General features: G+C 66.0%; 2 protein-coding genes across 5 annotated transcripts in view; both read left to right on the top strand.

Annotated features, from left to right (window-relative positions):
* The window catches only part of ANK1 (ankyrin 1), a 70,700-nt gene extending 60,306 nt beyond the window's left edge, over positions 1–10,394 (top strand). For all 4 annotated transcript variants that reach the window (XM_064497758.1, XM_064497761.1, XM_064497760.1 and 1 more), the window contains 7 exons: positions 56–187; positions 629–775; positions 2,431–2,986; positions 3,661–3,934; positions 5,188–5,271; positions 5,425–5,592; positions 8,284–10,394. In XM_064497758.1, the coding sequence (XP_064353828.1) occupies positions 56–187; positions 629–775; positions 2,431–2,986; positions 3,661–3,934; positions 5,188–5,271; positions 5,425–5,592; positions 8,284–8,310 (1,388 nt within the window). In that variant the 3' untranslated portion in view covers positions 8,311–10,394. The remainder of the gene's footprint in view (positions 1–55; positions 188–628; positions 776–2,430; positions 2,987–3,660; positions 3,935–5,187; positions 5,272–5,424; positions 5,593–8,283) is intronic.
* Positions 10,395–11,745: 1,351 nt separating this feature from the next.
* NKX6-3 (NK6 homeobox 3) lies at positions 11,746–13,389 on the top strand. The gene is made up of 3 exons (XM_064497651.1): positions 11,746–12,127; positions 12,884–13,053; positions 13,143–13,389. The coding sequence occupies exons 1-3, from the start codon at positions 11,746–11,748 to the stop codon at positions 13,371–13,373; spliced, it is 783 nt and encodes a 260-aa protein (XP_064353721.1). The 3' UTR covers positions 13,374–13,389.
* Positions 13,390–18,909: the final 5,520 nt, after the last annotated feature.

Raw genomic sequence — 18,909 nt, 5'->3', positions numbered from 1 at the left:
CATGAGCTGGCGGCTGGTGCCTGTGTGCGATGCTTAGATGTGGTGTCTCCCCCAGAGCTGGCACGTGAACTGCAGTTTGGGGTGGATGACATCAACAGGATACGTGTGGAGAACCCCAACTCCCTGCTGGAGCAGAGCATGGCCTTGCTCAACCTCTGGGTCAGCCGCGAGGGCAAGGATGCCAAGGGTGAGTACCCGCTGCCCGCCACCCGCCGCAGCTTGGCGGTGGCCCTGCGAGGTGGCCAGCCCTTGCTGCTGGGGTCTGCTCGGGGCCACAGCTCTGGCCCAGCAGCGCTGTCCCCTCCCTGATCTCTGGGAGCAGCTGGGGTAGCTTGGCGCCCTCTGCGCGGAGCTGGGGCAGGTCCCCCGAGCCGGCTCTCTCGGACCCAGGCGCAGGGCCCCCCAGCACCGGCGCGCGCACCCGCGGGGCGTTACGCCTGCGGGCACGGCCGTGCTGGCTGTGCACAGCGGCCGCGTAGCACACCCGTGCCTGCCCGCGCGGGGTCCCCGGCTGCATTTACCCAGCCGTTTTACGCACACCTGGCTGCCTTGAGGGCGGCGGGGGTACAGCTGTGTCCCCAGCCGTCGGCCTGCCCTGCCGCTTGACGACACTGACGTCTCCCTGCAGTCGAGAGCCTGTACACGGCGCTGAGGAATATCGACCGCGGGGATATCGTCAGCATGCTGGAGGCCTCCGGCCGGCAGAGCCGCAGCCTGAAGGGCAGCTGGCGCTACACGGACAGGGACTACGCCCTCTCGCCATCCCAGATGAATGGTGAGTCCCGAGCACCGCTGGGGCAGCGGGGAGAGCCCCTGGGGAGTGGAGCGGAGCAGAGGCAGGCGTGGAGCTGGCCTCTTGTCTGCCAGAGCCGGCCGGCTGCAGGCGAGGCAGTCAGCGGTGCGAGGTGGGTGCTGGACCCGGCACCCCCCAGCAGTGCGGGCAGACAGAGGCAGCTGCTGCACTGAGGCCTTTGCTGTGGAGAACGCTGGCCAGCCTTCAGGCAGAAATCTGCCTTCCCCGGCGCTCTCTGGGCGGGACGGGCACCTAGTGCTTCCCCATCCTGACGTGCCAGGGAGGAGGGATGCCCCGGCCTCCCGGGCTGAGCCGCGGCCCCGGAGCTCGCAGAGGCCCCAGTGTCTGGCTGCGGCTGCGTGCCTGGTCCCAGGCGAGGCGTGCTGGGTGCGGGGCGGCTGGGTTCAGCTGCAGCGTGTCCCAGGGAGCAGGGATGGGGCTGCGTGCCGCTGCGGCCCCACCTCATGCCGCTCCTGCTGATCGCTCTCTCCCCTTCTTCTGTGCTCTCTCAAACATGCCTCCCAGCGCCATCAGGTGTGGGCACTTCTGTGGGTCACTTCTTGTCACCTCTCTCCTCTGAGCTCATCCTGGCCTCTCCTCTCATCCTCCTCCACTGCCTGTCTCCACTGTCTCCACCTCAGCTGAGCCCTCTGGGAGCCACGTCCAGCTCCAGCGACCGCATGTCACCAGGGACTGCCCCCGCGCATGGCTGCGTGGCCCCCGCGGGCAGCCCCCCCAGGCGACCCCCTCCCATCTCCCGCACTGCCTCGCGCACCTCCCTGGGTGGCCCTGCACGGCTTGCTCCTGCCCGGGGAGAGGGCACCCTTACTGCGCTGGGGGCTCCCAGTTACCCAGTTGGCTGCTGCTGGCAACTCCTGGCTGCCTGGGGAGCAGGACAAGTTCTCTGGGGGTGAAAAAGGGGCCAGTGGCTCAGAGCTGGAAAAAGGCTGAGCAAAGCCACCTGCTTGGCTGGGAGAGCCTGGCCCAGCTGCAGGCCATGTCAGTGCACCTGGGCTGTCCGCTCCACCACGGACGAGGACCTGACAGCCACTGGTAGCCCCGGAGATGCAGACAGGTTTATAGGGCCCCGGCTACATCCTGCAGAGCCCCAGGGCCGCGCGGCATGAGCCAGGGCCCCCGAGCAGCACCGTCTGTCCCTGCTCCCGGTGCTGCCTCCAGCCCACTCCTCTGCGCCGTGCGGAAGGGTTAGCTTCACACGCTGGTGCCCGCAGGGCTTGGCAACGTGGGCTCTAGGCAGACCGTCGGCCAGCCGGACGGGGCTGTGGGCAGCAGGCGGGAGCTGAGGCCGCGAGGTAACCAAGGGGCCTCTGCCCTGCGGTGTGCACGGGGCGTTCCTGCAGCCCCCAGCTGCTGCCCTCTGCACCCCGGGGCCCGCCCAGCTCAGAGCCGGCACTCCAAGGGCAGCACTGTGGTGCTTGCAGGGGCAAGAGGGACCACGCAAAGGCCGCCACTGCTGCCAGCCACCCCTGCTCAGCCTAGCAGATGGGGTCCAGCGTGGCCAGGAAAATGCTGTCCCCAGGGCAGGCACCCTCCCTGAGGCTGCTCCCCTTCTCCCAGCTGCGCTTGTGTGTGTGTGAGACGGCTGCTGGAGATATTGCCTCTATCTGCCCATGTAGGTTATGCTTCGCTGCAGGACGAGCTGCTCTCCCCTGCCTCCCTGCATTACACACTGCCGTCCCCGCTGCGTGCCGACCAGTACTGGAATGAGGTGGCCATCATGGATGCCATCCCCATGGCTGCCACTGAGCAGGACGCCCTGATGGAGATGTCTGACATGCAGGTGTGGTCCTCGGGGCTCACCCCTTCACTGGTGACTGCTGAGGACTCCTCTCTGGAGTGCAGCAAGGCCGAGGACTCGGATGCCACAAGCGAAGGCCGATTCCCGGGTCAGCTCCTGGCAGACGCGCATGGCCCAGACCACCTGGGCTCTATGGACCTGGTTGAGGATGACACAGTGGACTCAGATGCCATGAATGGCCTGATTGACCTGCTAGAGCAGGAGGAGGGTCAGAGGCCAGAGGGGAAGATGCCAGCCAGTGATCACCAGCTGCGGATGGCCGGGCAGCAGGACCCAGAGAGTGAAGTCTCTTTTGTTTCAGTTCAGCAGAAGGTGCAAGCCAGGATCACGGCATCACCTACTGTGAGCCACGTGGCTGAGAAGAGCGCGGACAGGTACCGTGGCCTGGGGCACCAGGGAGGCTGTGGGAGGGGAGGGGAGGGGGGCGGAGCTGCATCACCAGCTACTGCCCTGTGCTGGGCCAGCTGCAGGCGTCTCCCAGCCCCGCTGGCCCCTGTGCCGGTCTCCAGCTCTGGAGCCCGAGCACCTCCGGGCAGACAGCAGCAGCTCGGGCTGAGCCCCTGGCACCTCTCTGGAGATGCTCTGTGGGGCTCCTTGCAGGGTGCCTGGGAGGGACCCCGTGCAGACAGCCAGGCCCTGCGTGTAGGTCATGCTTGCCAGAGCCAGCTCAGCCTGGGCCGCTTCCTCCCGTGCTCTCGGTGGCACCGATCCTGCTGAGGTCCCCAGCAGAGCCTGGTGGTGCGGGGTGCTGCCTCAGACCCCCGGCAGACCGGGGTGCGGAGCCCAGAGACGGCTGGGCCGCGAGGCCACGGGGCAGGCAGGGAGCACGGGGAGAGGAGGCATGCGCCTTTTGCGCATCGGCACCTCGTGCTGCCCCGGGCCCCGGTGGCACCGGGAGCCGGCGAGCCTTGAGCCGGGGGTGCAGGGCACGCAGGCGCGTTTGCGAGAGGCAGGCTGGTGCTCCACGGCGCAGCAGCTCTGTGGCGAAGCTGACTGCCTCTCTCTCTCTGTCTCTCTCTCCCTGTCCCTGTCCCTCTCCGGTGCCCAGGCTGAGGGACTGGAATGCAGAAGGCTCCTTTATCTCCTGCCTACAGGACCTGGCAGCGGGCTCCTGGCAGGAGGGGGTCACCCAAAGGCTGCGCCTGACGCACGCTACGGCCTCGGGGGCGCAGGGCCAGGAGCAAGAGCAGGTCCTGGTGCCAGCCGTGGAGCCGATGCGGACCAGCTCCGCAGAGGACAGCGACTGGCAGCCCTGGCACTCCGCGGGCCAGGCCTTCGGCCGCTGGCAGGAGACAGACAGCAGCTTCTTTGTGCAGATGAGGGTAAGAGCAAGGAGACCGGGACCACGGGAGGTGGAAACCCCACGGGCAGCTCGTTCCCGGGCCCGCCGCAGGGCCAGCTGGGCTGACCCGGGCTGCAAGAGGCGGAGGTGTCCTGGCAAGCTGCCTGCCCGCTGCCTCCGTGGGGCCCCTCTGCCTGGGGCCGGCCCAGAATAGCCCGGTTCACGCTCTGCCTGCGAGTGCCTGCTCTCCTTTTATAACCCAGCCGGTCACCCCGCTCGCTTCCCGATAGAGTATCTCCCTCGGCCCCCGTCCAAGAGCCTGCCAGCACCGGGCACAGAGCGCCCAGAAATAGAGCTGGCCTCGGGGCCGAGCTGAGTGGCGGGCGTCCTGCCGCAGCCCGGCGTGCCGGGGGCGCAGGGCGAGGGCAGGGGTGTCCCGGGACGGGGCGCGCACCGGCGGCTCGGCGCCCGGGGGTGGCAGGGGGAGCAGCGGCTCGGCTCGGCAGGGCCCATCTGCAGCGTCGCTTGCGATGCCCGCGACCCCCCGAGCCCCCGGACCTCCCTGCCGAGGGCTGCGCTTGCCCTGGGACCGAGGGCTGCGTGCTGGCTGGCAGGGAGGGGGACGGGGGACGGGGCTGTCCCCGCCGGCGGGACCTGCCCGGGGAAGGGTGGTGCTGTCGCTGCCCTGGCTCTGAGCGCTTGGGCAGAAGCGAGCGCAAAGGACACCCCAGCCGCCTTCTCCCGCCCACGGCCAGCTGATCCGCGGCAGCTCGAGTTACGACTTACGCCGCAGCCAGCGCAGGGCCACCCCGCCGGGGCTGCTCCCGCGCCGCGGGGCTCCGCGGGCACCACGGCCGGGGTCCGAGCGGCGGGCCGGGACGCCGGGAGCCGCCGGGGCGGGATGTGGGCTTTCCTGGCGCAGCTGCTGATCGCCCTGGTGCTGCTGGCCTTCTTCCTGGTCAGCTGCCAGAACGTCCTGCACATCGCCAGGGGCTCCCTGGGCTTCCTGCTCAAGCACGCCCACCGCGAGCTGGACAGGGAGCTGGGGGAGAGCCGGGGGCTGGCGGACGACGAGGAGTCGCTCTCCACCAGGGTCGTCCGCCGGCGCGTCCTGGTGAAGGTAACGGGCAGGGGGCCGAAAGCCCAGCCCGGGGCTGATGTGGACAGGAGAGCAGTTAGGGACCGGGGCCCTGCGGGAGACAGAGGCCGTGGGTGCGTGTCGGCGTGTTGTCCTGCGGCAAAGGGGCGTCCCTCGCCCCCCTGAGACACCCGCTGTCCCTCCTCTTGCTGCAGGGGAATGAAGTCCTCACTCTCCCCGGGGAGCAGGTGACAGAGGAGCAGTTCACGGACGATCAAGGCAATATCGTCACCAAGAAGGTGAGTGGCCGGGGCACGGTGCCGGTGGCGGGCGCGCTGCAGGGCTCTGCTCCCGCCTGTCTGCCGGTGACGGTCGCGGCGCTGCTCCGGCCGGACGCCGCGTGCGGGGCGCGGGCGCTGGCGGTGACGCCCACGGCCTGGTCTCCTCCGCAGGTCATCCGGAAGGTGGTGAGGCAGCTGGGCCCCGGGGACGCGGGCAGCAGGCGGGAGCACGAGGAGCTGCTGCTGGAGGGGTTGCTGCAGCAGCCCCGCGAGCTAGAGGCCGAGGCCGATCACTTCATGGACTACACCAGCCTGCACCGGGACGGTCTGGGGGCCAAGGTACGGTGCGGCTTGTAGCCCGGCCCCAGGGGCGCTGGCCCCGGGCCAGCACCGCCTCCGCGGGGCGGCAGGGCTCCCGTCCTCCCTCCTGTCCTGCTCTCCTCTCCTGCCGCCCCTCTGCGGCTGCTGGGCAGCTCTTGCCCACTGCGCCGTAGTCTTCTTGCTCGGTGTCTTCTGCCATCTGACTCTGCCTTTCCCTCTCCTATCCTCTTCTGTCTGTCCGTCTGTCCGTCCACCGGGGTGGTGTCCTGCCTCCTGCCCCTGCGGCTCCCTCAGGAGGAGGTGCGAGTCCATGTCCCGAAATTGGAGGTCTCCGGGGGCAGGATGGGGGCTCAGATAGTGAAACGCGCCAGCCTGAAAAGGGGAAAGCAGTGACCCCCTCAAATGGCCTCTTTTGAGGTAACCCCACCTTCGTTCTTCCTTCCGCCCAGCTCCCCGCGCTGCCTCGTGCATGGAGCTGCTGGACGCATGCCTCGTCCCAGGGGAGTGCCAGCAAGGCTGTGCCCAGCTCCCGGCCTGCCGCGGGTTGCTGTGCTGCAGCCAGGAGCTGAAAGCAGGCAGCTCTGGGGCCCAGCTGCCGGCCTGTGCCGGGGCCCAGGGCCTGGGTGAGGTGCATGGGCTTGTGCCCCCCCCGCGGTGGTCCTCAGGCAGCTCCTGGTGCTGGATCCACGTTCGCACTCAGCTCTCCACTGCAGCGCAGCGCTGGGGCGGCTGCTGTGGCCACAGCAGCCCCGGTCCTTGGAGTCATTACTCCAGTGCAGTCCCACGTCTGCAGTGACGGGGCCATGGGGTTGTTGCTCCTGGTCACAGCCGGCTGCGGCAGAGGGAGGATCTTTGTCCAAAACAGCTCTAGGGAGTGCGTAGCGCTTGCAAGGGGGCAGTTCCAGTTCTTGGCCAGTTTCTTCTCTCCCTGCCCCGTGTCTGGCCTGGAGCAGGACCTGGTGCTGCCGTTACTGTTGTGGGGTTGACAGTTCCCCCACGACTGTCCCCTCCAGGACAGCCCCAGGACTGCCCCAGTCCAGAACAGAGCTGTCTCCTCCATCCACCGGCACCAGCCGTGCAGCCTTGCCGCAGAGGAGTGGTGCCCCGGAGCCTGCACCCCCGGAGCCCGCACCCCCGGAGCCCGCACCCCCAGAGCCCGCACCCGCGCCTCTCCGTCCCCTGGGGCGTAGCCCAGTACTGGCGCGGGAGCGAGGCAGATGCGGGTGTCGTGGCTCTGCCGGGCCGGCCTGGCCTGCTGCCTCTGCTTGCAGAGCTGCTGGTGGGAGCTGAGAGCAGCTCCTGCTGCCAGCCTTCCCTGCGAGGCGGCACGAGAGGGCGGCAGCGAGGTTTGCTCAGGCTCATGCAGCTGGGAAAGAGCGGCAGGCGGCAGCGGGCTGCTGCTGCTGGATGTGAGGGGAGCAGGAGTGGTGAGGTGCAGGGACATGATGATTGTCAGAGATGAGGGCAGCGGACCTGTCCTTGGCGCAGGGCATTTCTCCCGTTGCTCCCAGGGTGGGCACTGGAGCATGCCTTCAGCCTTGCGCCTTTCCTGCTTCCCTAGCCTCCCCTCTTTGGTGGAAGCGGGCCAGGCCCAAGGCATGGTGCTTGGCATGGCATACTCAGACCCAGCTGCACTGTTGTCCTCTGCATACTCACTGCTGGGCTGAGCAGCACAGCCTTTGTAGGAAGGTGCTGCAGGTGTGCCCGCGCCAGCAAGGAGACTGCCAGGGAAAGGCAACCGCTGCTGTGGCCTCTGCTGCACACGCGTGTCTGTTTTTGTCTGCCCTCTCTCTCTCTCTCTCTCTCTCACTCCCTCCTCTCTCCCCACTGTGTTAGTGGGATCTCTGTGGGTGCGTCGCTCTCAAGAGGCGTGTGCCTCTGTCCGCGCCTGTTGCTTGACCCACGCTGCAGGCAGTGCCTGGGGCTGCCTCCCCGGGCAGCAGTGCTGCTGCTCCGCAGCGGGGGGAAGCGGCCCCGTGGCTGCAGGCAGAAGGCGCAGGTCTTCCCTGCTGCTGTGAGGGCAAGGCGCGGTCCGGTGCCCCAGGCAAGGCTCGGGGCTCAGGGCTGGCCTCGGAAGGCAGGTGTCTGTCCCGGAGCCTGCAGCTGCCCACCCGGCTCCTTGCCGGTGCCCCACTGCCTGTGGTGCAGCCCCACCCGGGAACGAGCCGGGAGCTGCGAAAGGCGCCGCGTCCTGCCCAGCGCCAGCAGGAACCGGGGACGCCAGCTGCGGGGACGGACGGCACCTCCTTTCCTGCAGCACCTTCTCTGCCTGCATCCCCCGAGGCTCTGCTTACGCGGCCAGCCCTCAAAGCCTCTTCCCTGCTTGAGCTGCTTGCCACGGGGTGCTCACAGGAGAGGTGCAGCCCCGTGCAGGACCGTCCCTCCCCGCTGCCCCGGCCCGTGGTGGCTGATGCACGCCAGTTCACACATGGGCAGCCCATGGGGGCTGGGGAGCAGGGGAGCTCCCCGCAGAGGGACAGCGCTGCCGCTACCACCCACCCCAGCGCTGCTAGTTCCAGGCAGGGCACTCAGCTGGGCTCTGGTGCCCCTACAACCTGCCGGGTGCTGGCTGGCAGGATGGCTGCATGTGGGGCCGGCACGGGGTGCAGAAGGAGCTGGGGCTGCTGCGTGCCCAGCGGCCCCCTTCCTTTTTCCCTGCCGTGCCACCGTGAGCCACTGGTAACCCCGTCTCTCTCTCTGTCTCTCCAGGATCTCACCTCAACACCAAACCACTAAACGCCACACATGTTCTGACACATACCTGAGAAGAGGAGAGAGGAAAGCAGAGAGTGGAGGGGAGCAGGGCTGGCTGTACATGTTTCTATAGGCTAATGGCATGATTTCTGTATGAGACATACTTACCGTCCTATTCGCATGACTGACTGACTGCAGACGCATGAGCTACAGTACTTAATACCGACGGAGGGGCCTCCGTCCCCGACCCGTTGCCGCCAGGAGCCCAGGGACCGTTGCACGCGTTAGGGGCACCATCCTCTTGGCTGCGCTGGGAGGCAAAAGCCGGGCTGGCAGCAAACGCGAGGGAAGGTGCATCCACCCTCGTGCGTGTGCGTGTGCGTGTGCATCCCCAGGCCCCTGCCCCAGCCGCGGGAGGGAGGCCGGGGCAGCACGGCACCACCCGCCGTGCGAGGAGAGGGTCTCGGGCCCTGTCGCCGTGCTGCCGCTGCGGGACCCGTGCCCCATCCCCAGCACGCGCCGGAGTGTGGGGAGGGCAGCGGTGGCCGGGAGCATGGGACAGGCGGGCTGCAAGGAGCACGGCCGCCCTTGGCAGAGCGGCCGGGGCAGGGCCGCCCCTCCTCTCCTCAGCACGTGCACCGTCTCCTGCCAGGGCAGGGCTCTGGCCAGAGCGCTGGGCTCGTTGCTTGTGTTGAAAGTGCGAACTGTACAGCGATCAGCCTTGTGTATATGAACCAATAAATACTATGCAAACCCCTAGGGACACTCTAGCCGTATGTACAAAGCACTAACAGCTCTGCTCCCAAATACCTCTTCAGGCTGCAGGATGGGCCAAGCCCTTGGAGAACGGGAGCAGCTCTGGCGACTGGCGCTGGGAGGCTTTAGGAGTGGAGGACAGCCGACTGCTCCTGCCCCGTGCCCCTCTCCGGTCACCTCCTGGCCTGAAGAGGGGGGCCTGAGGGAGCAGTCCCACGGGCCTGGCCGCGGTGCAAGCCCCAGTTTGTGCTGGCTCCAGCTGGGGTGAAGCTGGTAGCCTGCATGGAGGTGCTTGGGGCCCAGGGAGGATGGGTAGTGACAGAGCAGGGGACGCTCGTGCCGCACATCGGGCTGTGCCTGGCTCTACTCAGCACAATATCTGCTCAGGAGAGGAGCCAGGAGCTGGCAGGAGCCAGCAGACCTGCACCACGCACCCGCACAAGGGCTCTGCAGGGTCCCCTGGCCTCCCGCGGGGGCACAAACAAGCACAGCCCCGACCCCCGCCAGTGCCGACCCTCCTGGGACCAACCTGGGCGTGTGAAAGGCCAGCGGTCGCCCCGAGAGCTGGACCCAGCCCGGAGCCCGCTGCTCCAGCCGTACCGGGCAGCGCTGCCCGCGTGGCTCAGGTCCCCGCGGGCTGAAGCCGCTGCGGTACTTGACCCCGGGAGATCAGGGAGGAGCAGCAGGTCCCGCGTCCCCCGGCCGTCCTTTGCCTCGCCCAAGGCGGGACCGGGGTTTGCGGGGGCCGGCTCTCCCCGGGAGGTGGCCATGGACCTGCTTCGCAGGACAAGCCCGTGCGAGGGGCCGCGCGGCGGCAGCGGGTGTCCGTCTGCCAGGGAGCCCCAGCTCCCCTGCAGCCCGGGGAGGAAGCCCAGCCGCAGCGAAGCAAACAGCCAGCTTAGTCTCAGAGAGCAAAGCGTTCCCCCCGCCCCCCGCCCCAGGTAGAGCCATGTAGGGCACAGACTCTCCATCCATCACCCTTGCTGCGTACAATAACCTCCCCAGACCCACCGCTGCAGCTGCCTCCGATAGCACCGCCGTAGACTTGCGCGTGGGTCCTTGCTTTGGCCTCGTATACGCCTTAGGGAATGTGCTGTGCTGCAACCGTGCCGGGCACCTGCAGTGGCATTGCTTTGCGCTCGGATTGCTAGTAGGGCTGGTAGAGGGAGGCTGCATCCGACATGAGCCTAGGGAATACTGCAGTCTGCACACTAGAAGCTTTTTAGAAGTTTTAAAAATTACTTTTATTTCCTTTTTTTAATTGTTATGGAAACAAGCCTTTTGGATCTCCCTGTCTTAGCCCCTGATGTATAGATCATTTCCCTGTACACCAGCTACTGGACTATGAATTAATAAAGAAAATGACACAGTGTCTCGTCTCTGCTTTTTTGGGGTGCTGGGGGTGGGGTGGGGGTGAAGCTCCAGGGAACATGGTGAGATGAGGTTCCCCTCTGTCATCCACTACGGCTGGGTGGGTGCGGGGGGGGGGGGGGGGAGGGCAGGAGGCAGCTGTTTGTGCCCTGCCATTGGTGGGGAAAGGCCAAAGGGTGCAGAAAGATCCCCACCCCACCACCACCCCTCCTCGTGCACCAAGCAGGAGTTGGGGGCTGACTTGGCAGGAGCCTTGCAGGAAGGGCTGGGAAGGGGCTGCCCATCTGGTGCCAGCTGCTCTCCGTGTCCTTCTGCTAGTGCCCACCCAGTGTGACCGGAGTCCGCACCGGCCTGGGGCCGCGAGCACCCTGTTCGCACCCACGTCTGAGCCGCAGGAGGTCACACAGCCATGCAGAAGGGAGGTGGTGCAGCTGCGTCCCGTGGGAGGTGGCACTGCTGTGTCCCATGGAGCCGGTGCTGCTGTGTCCCATGGAGATGGTGCCGTTGTTTCCCATGGGGGATGGCTGCTGCTGCATCCCATGGGAGACGGTGCTGTTGTTTCCCATGGAGACGGTGCTGCTGCATCCCATGGGAGGTGGTACTGCTGCATCCCATGGGAGATGGCACTGCTGTGTCCCATGGGAGGTGGCACTGCTGTGTCCCATGGGAGGTGGCACTGCTGCATCCCATGGGAGATGGTACTGCTGTGTCCCATGGGAGGTGGCACTGCTGTGTCCTATGGGAGGTGGCACTGCTGTGTCCCATGGGAGATGGTGTTGCTGTGTCCCATGGGAGGTGGCACTGCTGTGTCCCACGGAGCCGGTGCTGCTGTGCAGCCCGCAGGTGCGTGCGCACAGGCCCCGGCAGGCGTGCACGGCCCACAGCATCCCCAGCGCCGCTGGCTTTCAAAGGGCAATTTGTCTGGAGCGAGCCAATCGCGGGCTGGCCCCATGGGGCAGCCAATGGGAGCCGAGCCCGCAACGGCCCAGCCAATGGGAGCAGTGCCTGCCGCAGCCCGGCCAATGGGGGCCGGGTATTCTAATGGGCCACGTCTTTATCAGAGAAATGTTGCCTCTGCCCAAGCCCAAGTTGAGTGTCTGGTGCTGGTGGCGCGTCGGGTGTGGGTCAGCCTGGGCCGCCCGCTCCCCTCCCACCGCCCGCCCGCCACCCGCCGCCGTCCCCACCGGCACCCGCGCCAGCCTGCCCGGGACCCCGGGCCGCCGCGGCACCGCCGGCGAGGCGCCGGCCGGGTGGACACCCGGGCCCGACGGCTCCGGGATGGGCCGCTCCTCGCGGCAGCGGGGCGCCAGGCTCTAGGGCTGCCGCGCGCGGGCGGCAGCTCACGGCGCCATGGACGCCAACCTACCCAGCACCTTCCTGCTCAACGGGCCGGCGCTGGGCCCCTTCCCCGAGGCCAAGGCGCCCGTGTGCCAGTACTCGGTCCAGAGCTCCTTCTACAAGCTGGGAGCCCCAGCGCTGGGCGCCCAGCTGGCCGCGGGCACCCCGCACGGCATCTCCGACATCCTCAGCCGGCCCGCGGCGACGCCGAGCGGCGGCCTCCTGCCCGGCTACCCCCACGCGGGCGGATTTGGCGGACTGAGCTCCCAGGGCGTCTACTATGGGCCCCAGGTGGGGGCCTTCCCCAAGGCCGGCGGCGAGTACCTGCCGCGGGGCCGGAGCTGCTGGGCGGAGGCCGCCCCGGACTGGCGCGGCAGCCGGCAGTGCGGCGGCCGTAAGTACAGCGCGGCGCGGCGGGCGGGCGGGCATCGCCGCGGGCACCGGCACCGGCGCGGGCAGGGCTGCGGCCGGCTCTTCCCGCTGTCCTGTGTGGGCACGGCTGGAACGGCCCCGGCCCCAGCGCCCGCGCGGCCGGTGTTTGCCTGCCCGCGGCGGTCTCCCGCTGCGTGGATGGAGCAGGGTCGGTCCACGAGCAGGGGTTAACTCCTTGCTCAGCCCCGAGGCGAGCCGCAGCCCGAAGCGGGGGCCCGGCCTGGATGGGACGGGACGGGACGGGACAGAAGGGCAGAGCCATGGCCCCGGGCGGGGGGGGAGGAGCTGCCGTCGGCATTCCCGGAGCAGCGCTGCGGGGACCCCCCTCCCGGCACGGAGCCCCCCCGCAGCCCCGGGAGCCCTGGGCAAGGCCGGGCACTGCCAGCCGAGCAGCTGCAGCCCTGGGCTGCGCCTGGGGCGAGGGGCCGAGGCGCCCGGCACCGCCGCCTGCTCCCTGGCCATGCACCCGGCGAGGCGAGGGCAGGACGCAGCACCGGGCCATGCCCTGCTGCGGGAGACGGGCGCGATGCAGCGGGTGGGCGCAGCCTGGCTCCGGCAGCGCTGGGCTGGCTCGGAGGGCAGTGCCGCCCGCCCGGGACGGGCCACCGCCGTGGGGCACATGGGGTCCAGAGGGGAGCGCGGGGGCGGGATGGCTGGTGCTGGGGCAGGGCTTGCAGGCTGCGGGGAGCCTGGTGCTGACCCGCTCCTCCCTCCGCAGCCCCGGCCCACCTGGCCGACAGCATCCACAAGAAGAAGCACACGCGCCCGACCTTCACGGGCCACCAGATCTTTGCGCTGGAGAAAACTTTTGAGCAGACCAAGTACCTGGCGGGGCCGGAGCGTGCCCGGCTGGCCTATTCCCTCGGCATGACGGAGTCCCAGGTGAAGGTGAGTGCGGTCCGGCAGGGCCGGCCTGCCCGGGCACGAGGCGGCAGCCACCGACGGCACCGCTGACGGTGCCGGCACCGCGGGTGCAGGTGTGGTTCCAGAACCGCCGGACCAAGTGGAGGAAGAAGAGCGCCCTGGAGCCCTCCTCTTCCTCACAGCGGGCCGGGGGTGCGGGTGGGGAGCGGGCAGCCTCTGAGACCGAGGACGACGAGTACAACAAGCCCCTGGACCCTGACTCGGACGACGAGAAGATCCGGCTGCTGCTGCGGAAGCACCGTGCCGCCTTCTCGGTGCTCGGCTTGGGCTCGCACAGCGGCTGAGCGCTGCCGCCGCCGGTCCCGGCACCTTGGCACGCACTGCCCGCCGCGGCTGTGGGGCCGCCAGCCCTGCCCTCGCGTTGGCGTGGGTGGGGGCATGTTCCTGCCCTTGGGAGCCATCCCGGGCCCCGGGAGCCGTCCCTGATCACAGAGCCTCTCCCGCGGTGGCCAAGCCCAGCCCCGGGAGGGGGAACGGGAGGCCACGTCGCAGAGGCCACGGCCCCCATGGCCCCGTCCGTCGCCGGTGCTGCCCGGGGGTCGCGGTGCGCTCGGCCAGGCTGGGGGCAGGCGTCAGCGCCGTTGCCCCGTCAGCGCTGGTGAAATAAAGGTCCCAGCCCCAGGCGAGTCCCGTGTTTCATGGTGCGCAGCCAGGGCGGGGGGGGGGGGGCTGCATGTGGGGCTGGGCTATGTGTGTGGGGCTGGGCTGTGTGTGGGGCAGGGACCGTATGTGGGGCAGGGGCTGTGTGTGGGGCAGGGGCCATGTGTGGGGCAGGAGCTGTGTGTGGGGGGCAGGGGCTTTGTGTGTGACAGGGGCCATGTGTGGGGCAGGGGCCATGTGTGGGGCAGGAGCTGTGTGTGTGTGACAGGGGCCATGTGTGGGGCAGGGACCATATGTGGGTCAGGGACCATATGTGGGGCAGGAGCTGTGTGTGGGGCAGGGGCCGTGCACGTGGCCTGGGGAAGGGGTGTGCAGGTGGGAGGCTGGCGGGACCTGCAGCCCATGAGCCCGGGGCTGAGCCCCGTTCCCAGCCTGGCCCCGTGGGGCTCCGCTCCTGCCCCCCCCCCCCGTGGGGCTCCGCTCCTGCCCCCGGCTGAGCACGGGTTGGGGGGGAACGGGAACCTTCCCGGGCACCTCCCGGCCGGGGCGCGCCGCGCCGCGAGAGCTGCCGGTTCAAAAGTCCCTCGTTGGGGCCTCTTGTAGGAACCTATTAGCAGCGAATAAATATCATTTATCTTAGCAGCGCGAGCGCGAGCCCATTCACCTGTCGGGGCCGCAGGATTGATGCCGCGTCGATAGCCCCGGCGTGTTTGCCCCCCCCCCCCCCCCCGCGGCGCCGCGCCCCGCGCCTCCGCACACGCGTGGGGAGCCCCGGCCGCTGCCCACGGCGGGCGCCGGCCGAGCCGAGCCGAGCCGAGCTGGGCCGGGCCTGGGCGGGCCGGGGTCTCGCATCTGCCCGCCGGCCGCGGGGCTCGGCAGCGGCCCGGCGGGAGCCGGCGAAGCGCCGCCAGGTGCGAGCAAAGAGCCCCGCTGCCGCGCGGAAATCGATAGCAGATAAGCGGCTGCAGCGCTCGGCTCGGCGCGGCCGCCCCAGCACCCGGGCAGCGGCCGGGACACGCGGCGCCGGGGCGCTCGGCCCGGGATGCAGCCCTGCCCCGTCGCCCCCCCGGGGCCCCGCCGCCGCCGCGTCCCGCTGCTCCCGGGCCGGGGGCTGCACCGGGAGCCCCGGCCTTGCTGCAGCCCCTCCCCGGGGGTCCCTGTCCTGCCCCCAGCAAGGCTGGGGCATGTCCCCCCCCACACACACCCCGGCTCGGCCCCCGCAATGGGCAGATCCCACGCGGTGGCGGTGCCAAAGCCCCCTTGCAAGGGCGGCTCCGGGGGATGGGCGGCTCCGGGGGATGCGCGACACCGGGTGACGAAGGCCGCCGGCCCGGCACGGTGCCTGCTGGCGGCTCCCGCGAGGCCGAGGGGCTCCCGCGAGGCCACACACCCCCGGCTCCTCTCCGCCGGGGCTGGAGAGGCCGCGTCACTTGTCCGTGGGCAGAGCAGGCCCTTGGCAGGGGCTCTGCACCGGGAGAGAAGTGCCGGGCTGCTGTCGGGATATTTTTTTGACATTTTCTAAGCTGCCCAGCGTGGCTGACAATTTTTAATGTACTAACTGCCTGGTCCAGTGAGCTGATTAATTGGTGCTGTGGAGATCAATACAAAACAGAAAATTAAAACAATTTTAAAGTGATTAAGTAGTTTAACACCTGTCTGATGCCACGTCAGGGCCAGGAGACAAATAAAGCAGGTGGCAAAGGGCCTGCTGCAGCCGGGAGAGTGACAAATCGCAGCTGCAGCCGGGCTGCCCCTCGCCGCCGCCGCCTCCGGCCGGGCCCACGGAGCGGTGCCGCTCAGCCCAGGGGCCCGCGCTGCGCCCGGCAGCCCCCTCCCCTCCCGCCGCTCTGCCCCAGCTCGGATCCCGCAGCACCGTGTCCCGCTCCCGCGCCGGCCATCAGCATCTCTCTGTGCGGCGCCGGGCCCGGGCCAGCCGTGCGCAGGCCGCCCGTGCGGAGCCGCTGGCGGTGAGTGTCCAGCTCTGCCCCCGTCCCGCCTGCGCCCGCAGCTGGGGCCAGCTGTGCTGCTGTGGGGCAGGGGACAGACCTGGGGTCAGGAACTTGGGGAGCGCACGGGGCAGAGCACCAGCAGCATGTGGGGCAGAGCACCAGCGGTGTGTGAGGCAGAGCTTGCGCAGTGCATGGGGCAGAGCACCAGCAGTGTGTGGGGCAGAGCTTGCGCAGTGCGTTGGGGGGGGGGGGGGGGGGCAGAGCACCAGCAGCGTGTGAGGCAGAGCTTGCGGAGTGCGGGGGGGGCAGAGCACCAGCAGCGTGTGGGGCAGAGCACCAGCAGTGCGTGGGGCAGAGCTCGCGGAGTGCGGGGGGCCGAGCTTGCGCAGCGCGCGTTGCAGAGCTGGGGAGCGCACAGTGCCGGCCACGCGCGCCCCACGGAGCCGGTGCTTCCCGGTCCCGGCTCTCCGGCCGCCTCCTCGCAGCCGCCGCGTGGGCTTGAGGGTGGCGAGCGCAGGCAGGGCAGCCTGGCAGGCAGATGGATAGTGGCTCTGCTTCAATTCCGCATCGCTTTTCTCCCAGACAAACCCCGTCGGATTTTCATAAATCAAAGCGCCACACTGTTTAATAAAAATTTATTGACTTACAAGTGATTATTTATCAAAAGGCCATTAATAGCGGCTCCGGGAATGATGTGCTACTGGGTGGTGCGGGGAGACTAATAGCAAATCAATGCCGGCATCCGGGCAGAATGCATATGAGGGCCCCCGGCCCCCGCGGGCTGCAGGGCTGCTGCAGCCAGAGCCCGCAGCCGCTGCCCCGCGGGCCGCCCAGCGTTGCCCCCGGTTATTTATCGCTTACAAATGAAATGATCGATACTTTTAATCTAGAGCTAAATTTATTAACTTTCCCATCGGAGAGAGACGTATTGACTGGGGGCGCGGGGAGGGGGAGCGTGGCGGGATGGATGCATGCCTCTTCACCTGTCCGGCGGGCTCCCGCTGCGTCCCGGCTCCAGCGCTGCCTGGGGCCACCTCGCTGCCGGCGACCAGGGCGGCTGCGGCAGGACCGAGCCGCGGGCGCGGGGTGACGCTGCCCTGTGCGGCGGGGCCGTCGGCGCTGGCTCCCCGCGGGCCGGGCCGGGCCGGGCCGGGCCGGGCCGGATCGGGTGCCCCCGCGGCTCGGCACCCTGCGGGGCCCCAGCGTGGCCGGGGGCTCTGGCGAGCCTTGTGCCGGAGCAGCTGAGCGCGGTCCGGGCAGAGCCGGGCTGGGTCTGACCCTCCCGCCCGGGCGGAACCTGCCAGAGCCGCCCCGGAGGCCAGCAGCGGCCTTTGGCGAGCGTGGGGCTCCGGAAGGAGTCGGGACAGCAGGGCTGTTAACTGGCGTCGGCAAGAACGAGGGCACGGCACGGCACGGCCGCCTGCACGTGAAGCTCAGCCACCGGCCATAACGCTTATGTTACACCCAGCATTTCTTATAGGACTAAAACGTGATGATGAAAATCTATACATAAAGGTAACAACTGCCAAAGACACAAGGTTTGCCTTTTTTTCTTTTTCTTTTCTTTTTTTTAAAGTAACAGAGAGCCCCAACAGTTACCAAACACAGACAGGTGACTGGTGAACAGGTGTTAGGAATAATACCTAACAGATTGGATAAGAAAAAGGGAACAAAAATGCTAGTGAGCACACCCTCAATACCGCTATAAACTCCTGCAGAGGGAGAAGTTCTTGCCTGGGTGACTAGGATATCTATTAATAACAAACTCTGTTATTTTGTCTTCCACAGGTAGCACATGAGCGTAAATAATCCATTCCGACCCTGTAGATAGTGTTAAGTATCTGCTGCTTGGCTTCAGCTGTTTTTGTTTTATAACCTTAGGTGGAAGGGGAAAGATACCAGGCTTTTCCTTCCCCTGGATCAGTTACCGCAGCTGAAGTTAGACGCCCGAGAGTAATACGAAACTGGGGTAATAACAAAACTGATTTAAAGGTGTCTCCACTGCCGAGCAAGAGCAACCTCATTTCTCCTGGCGAGGCTGGATGTTAATGGTGATCATGTGTAACAGATCACTGATAATTGCATGCAATGTTTGTGTAGCTAATGTGTCTCTCTGTGTGTATATTTATAAAGGATCTTATTTTGAGCACACAAGAAGAAAAGGTGAATCAATTAAGTATAGAAATTATTTCCCATAATTGTACTTTAACAGTTTGTGTAGCTTTACATCATTGTGACTAGAAAGACTGTTCCTTCTCAGAGTATTGTATTGGGAATATTTTAGGACATCTGTGCTTAAATTGATGGTCTTGGGATAGGTAGAAAATTGCATGTCATGGAAACTTGGGGTCCTCAGTTATAGGGAGAAATAATATGCAATCATCTATTAATCTATTGAAAAGGTTCTTTTTATTATCAAGGAACTGACTAGGTTGGTATAAAAAAAGTTTGACTAATGTGTTTTGTTCAAAAAAATTGCAGCTGATATCCATCACTGTAAAGAAGTCCTCTGATTTGAAAACTGTTTTTTTTCTTTAGTTCTGTGAAAAGCATGTATTGTATGTCAAACACTTTAAAATTGAGACCACACTTTACAAGCAGGAATTTTGTGTTATGCACCTGTATCCCCCTGCTTGGGTGTGCAGAACTGGGCAAAACAAAAGTGCTACTTTAGTAATTTTCAGTGGAATCAAGTCTTTTGTAGTCCTTCAGCATTTAGTATGTTACCTAATATTTTGTGCAATTACTGTGTTATTAGTAATACAGATTACGGTATTATTACATACTATTTTTTTTGTGAGTATTTTTGGAATCATACCTCTTGATAAAACCATACTGAATATAAATTGTTTGGTTTTCTAGTACTTTGGATTAGAGTAATGCTACTGAATGCAGGATGTCATTTGAGCTGAAAACCAAAACCCTTGAAAGCAGGATTGATGTGAGAATTGTGCGTAACCTGCTTACAGATTGTCTGTGCACTACTAAAGACACCCTAACTGACCCAAAAGAACGGTTTTGAAGCCACTGACAACGTGAAGTGGGGTGGTTGCACAGAACTGAACAATGTAAGTGAGTGTGCATGGTTATGTATTTTGGGAAAGGTCAGGCAAGTTTTTGGTCTCTCTCTCTCTCTCTCTCTCTCTCTCTCTCGATATAATGGTATTTTATCGGAATTAAAAACAAGCAGGAAGGAGACTACCTTGAATCCGTGTCGGGAGCTTGTACAGAAAGATTTGGATTTAAGGACACTTACACAGGAGAGTGGTCC

Source organism: Dromaius novaehollandiae, chromosome 26, assembly GCF_036370855.1.
Source record: "Dromaius novaehollandiae isolate bDroNov1 chromosome 26, bDroNov1.hap1, whole genome shotgun sequence".
NCBI classification, from domain to species: domain Eukaryota; kingdom Metazoa; phylum Chordata; class Aves; order Casuariiformes; family Dromaiidae; genus Dromaius; species Dromaius novaehollandiae.
The sequence above is the reverse complement of the archived record's forward strand: the minus strand, read 5'-3'. Positions and strand labels throughout refer to the sequence as shown.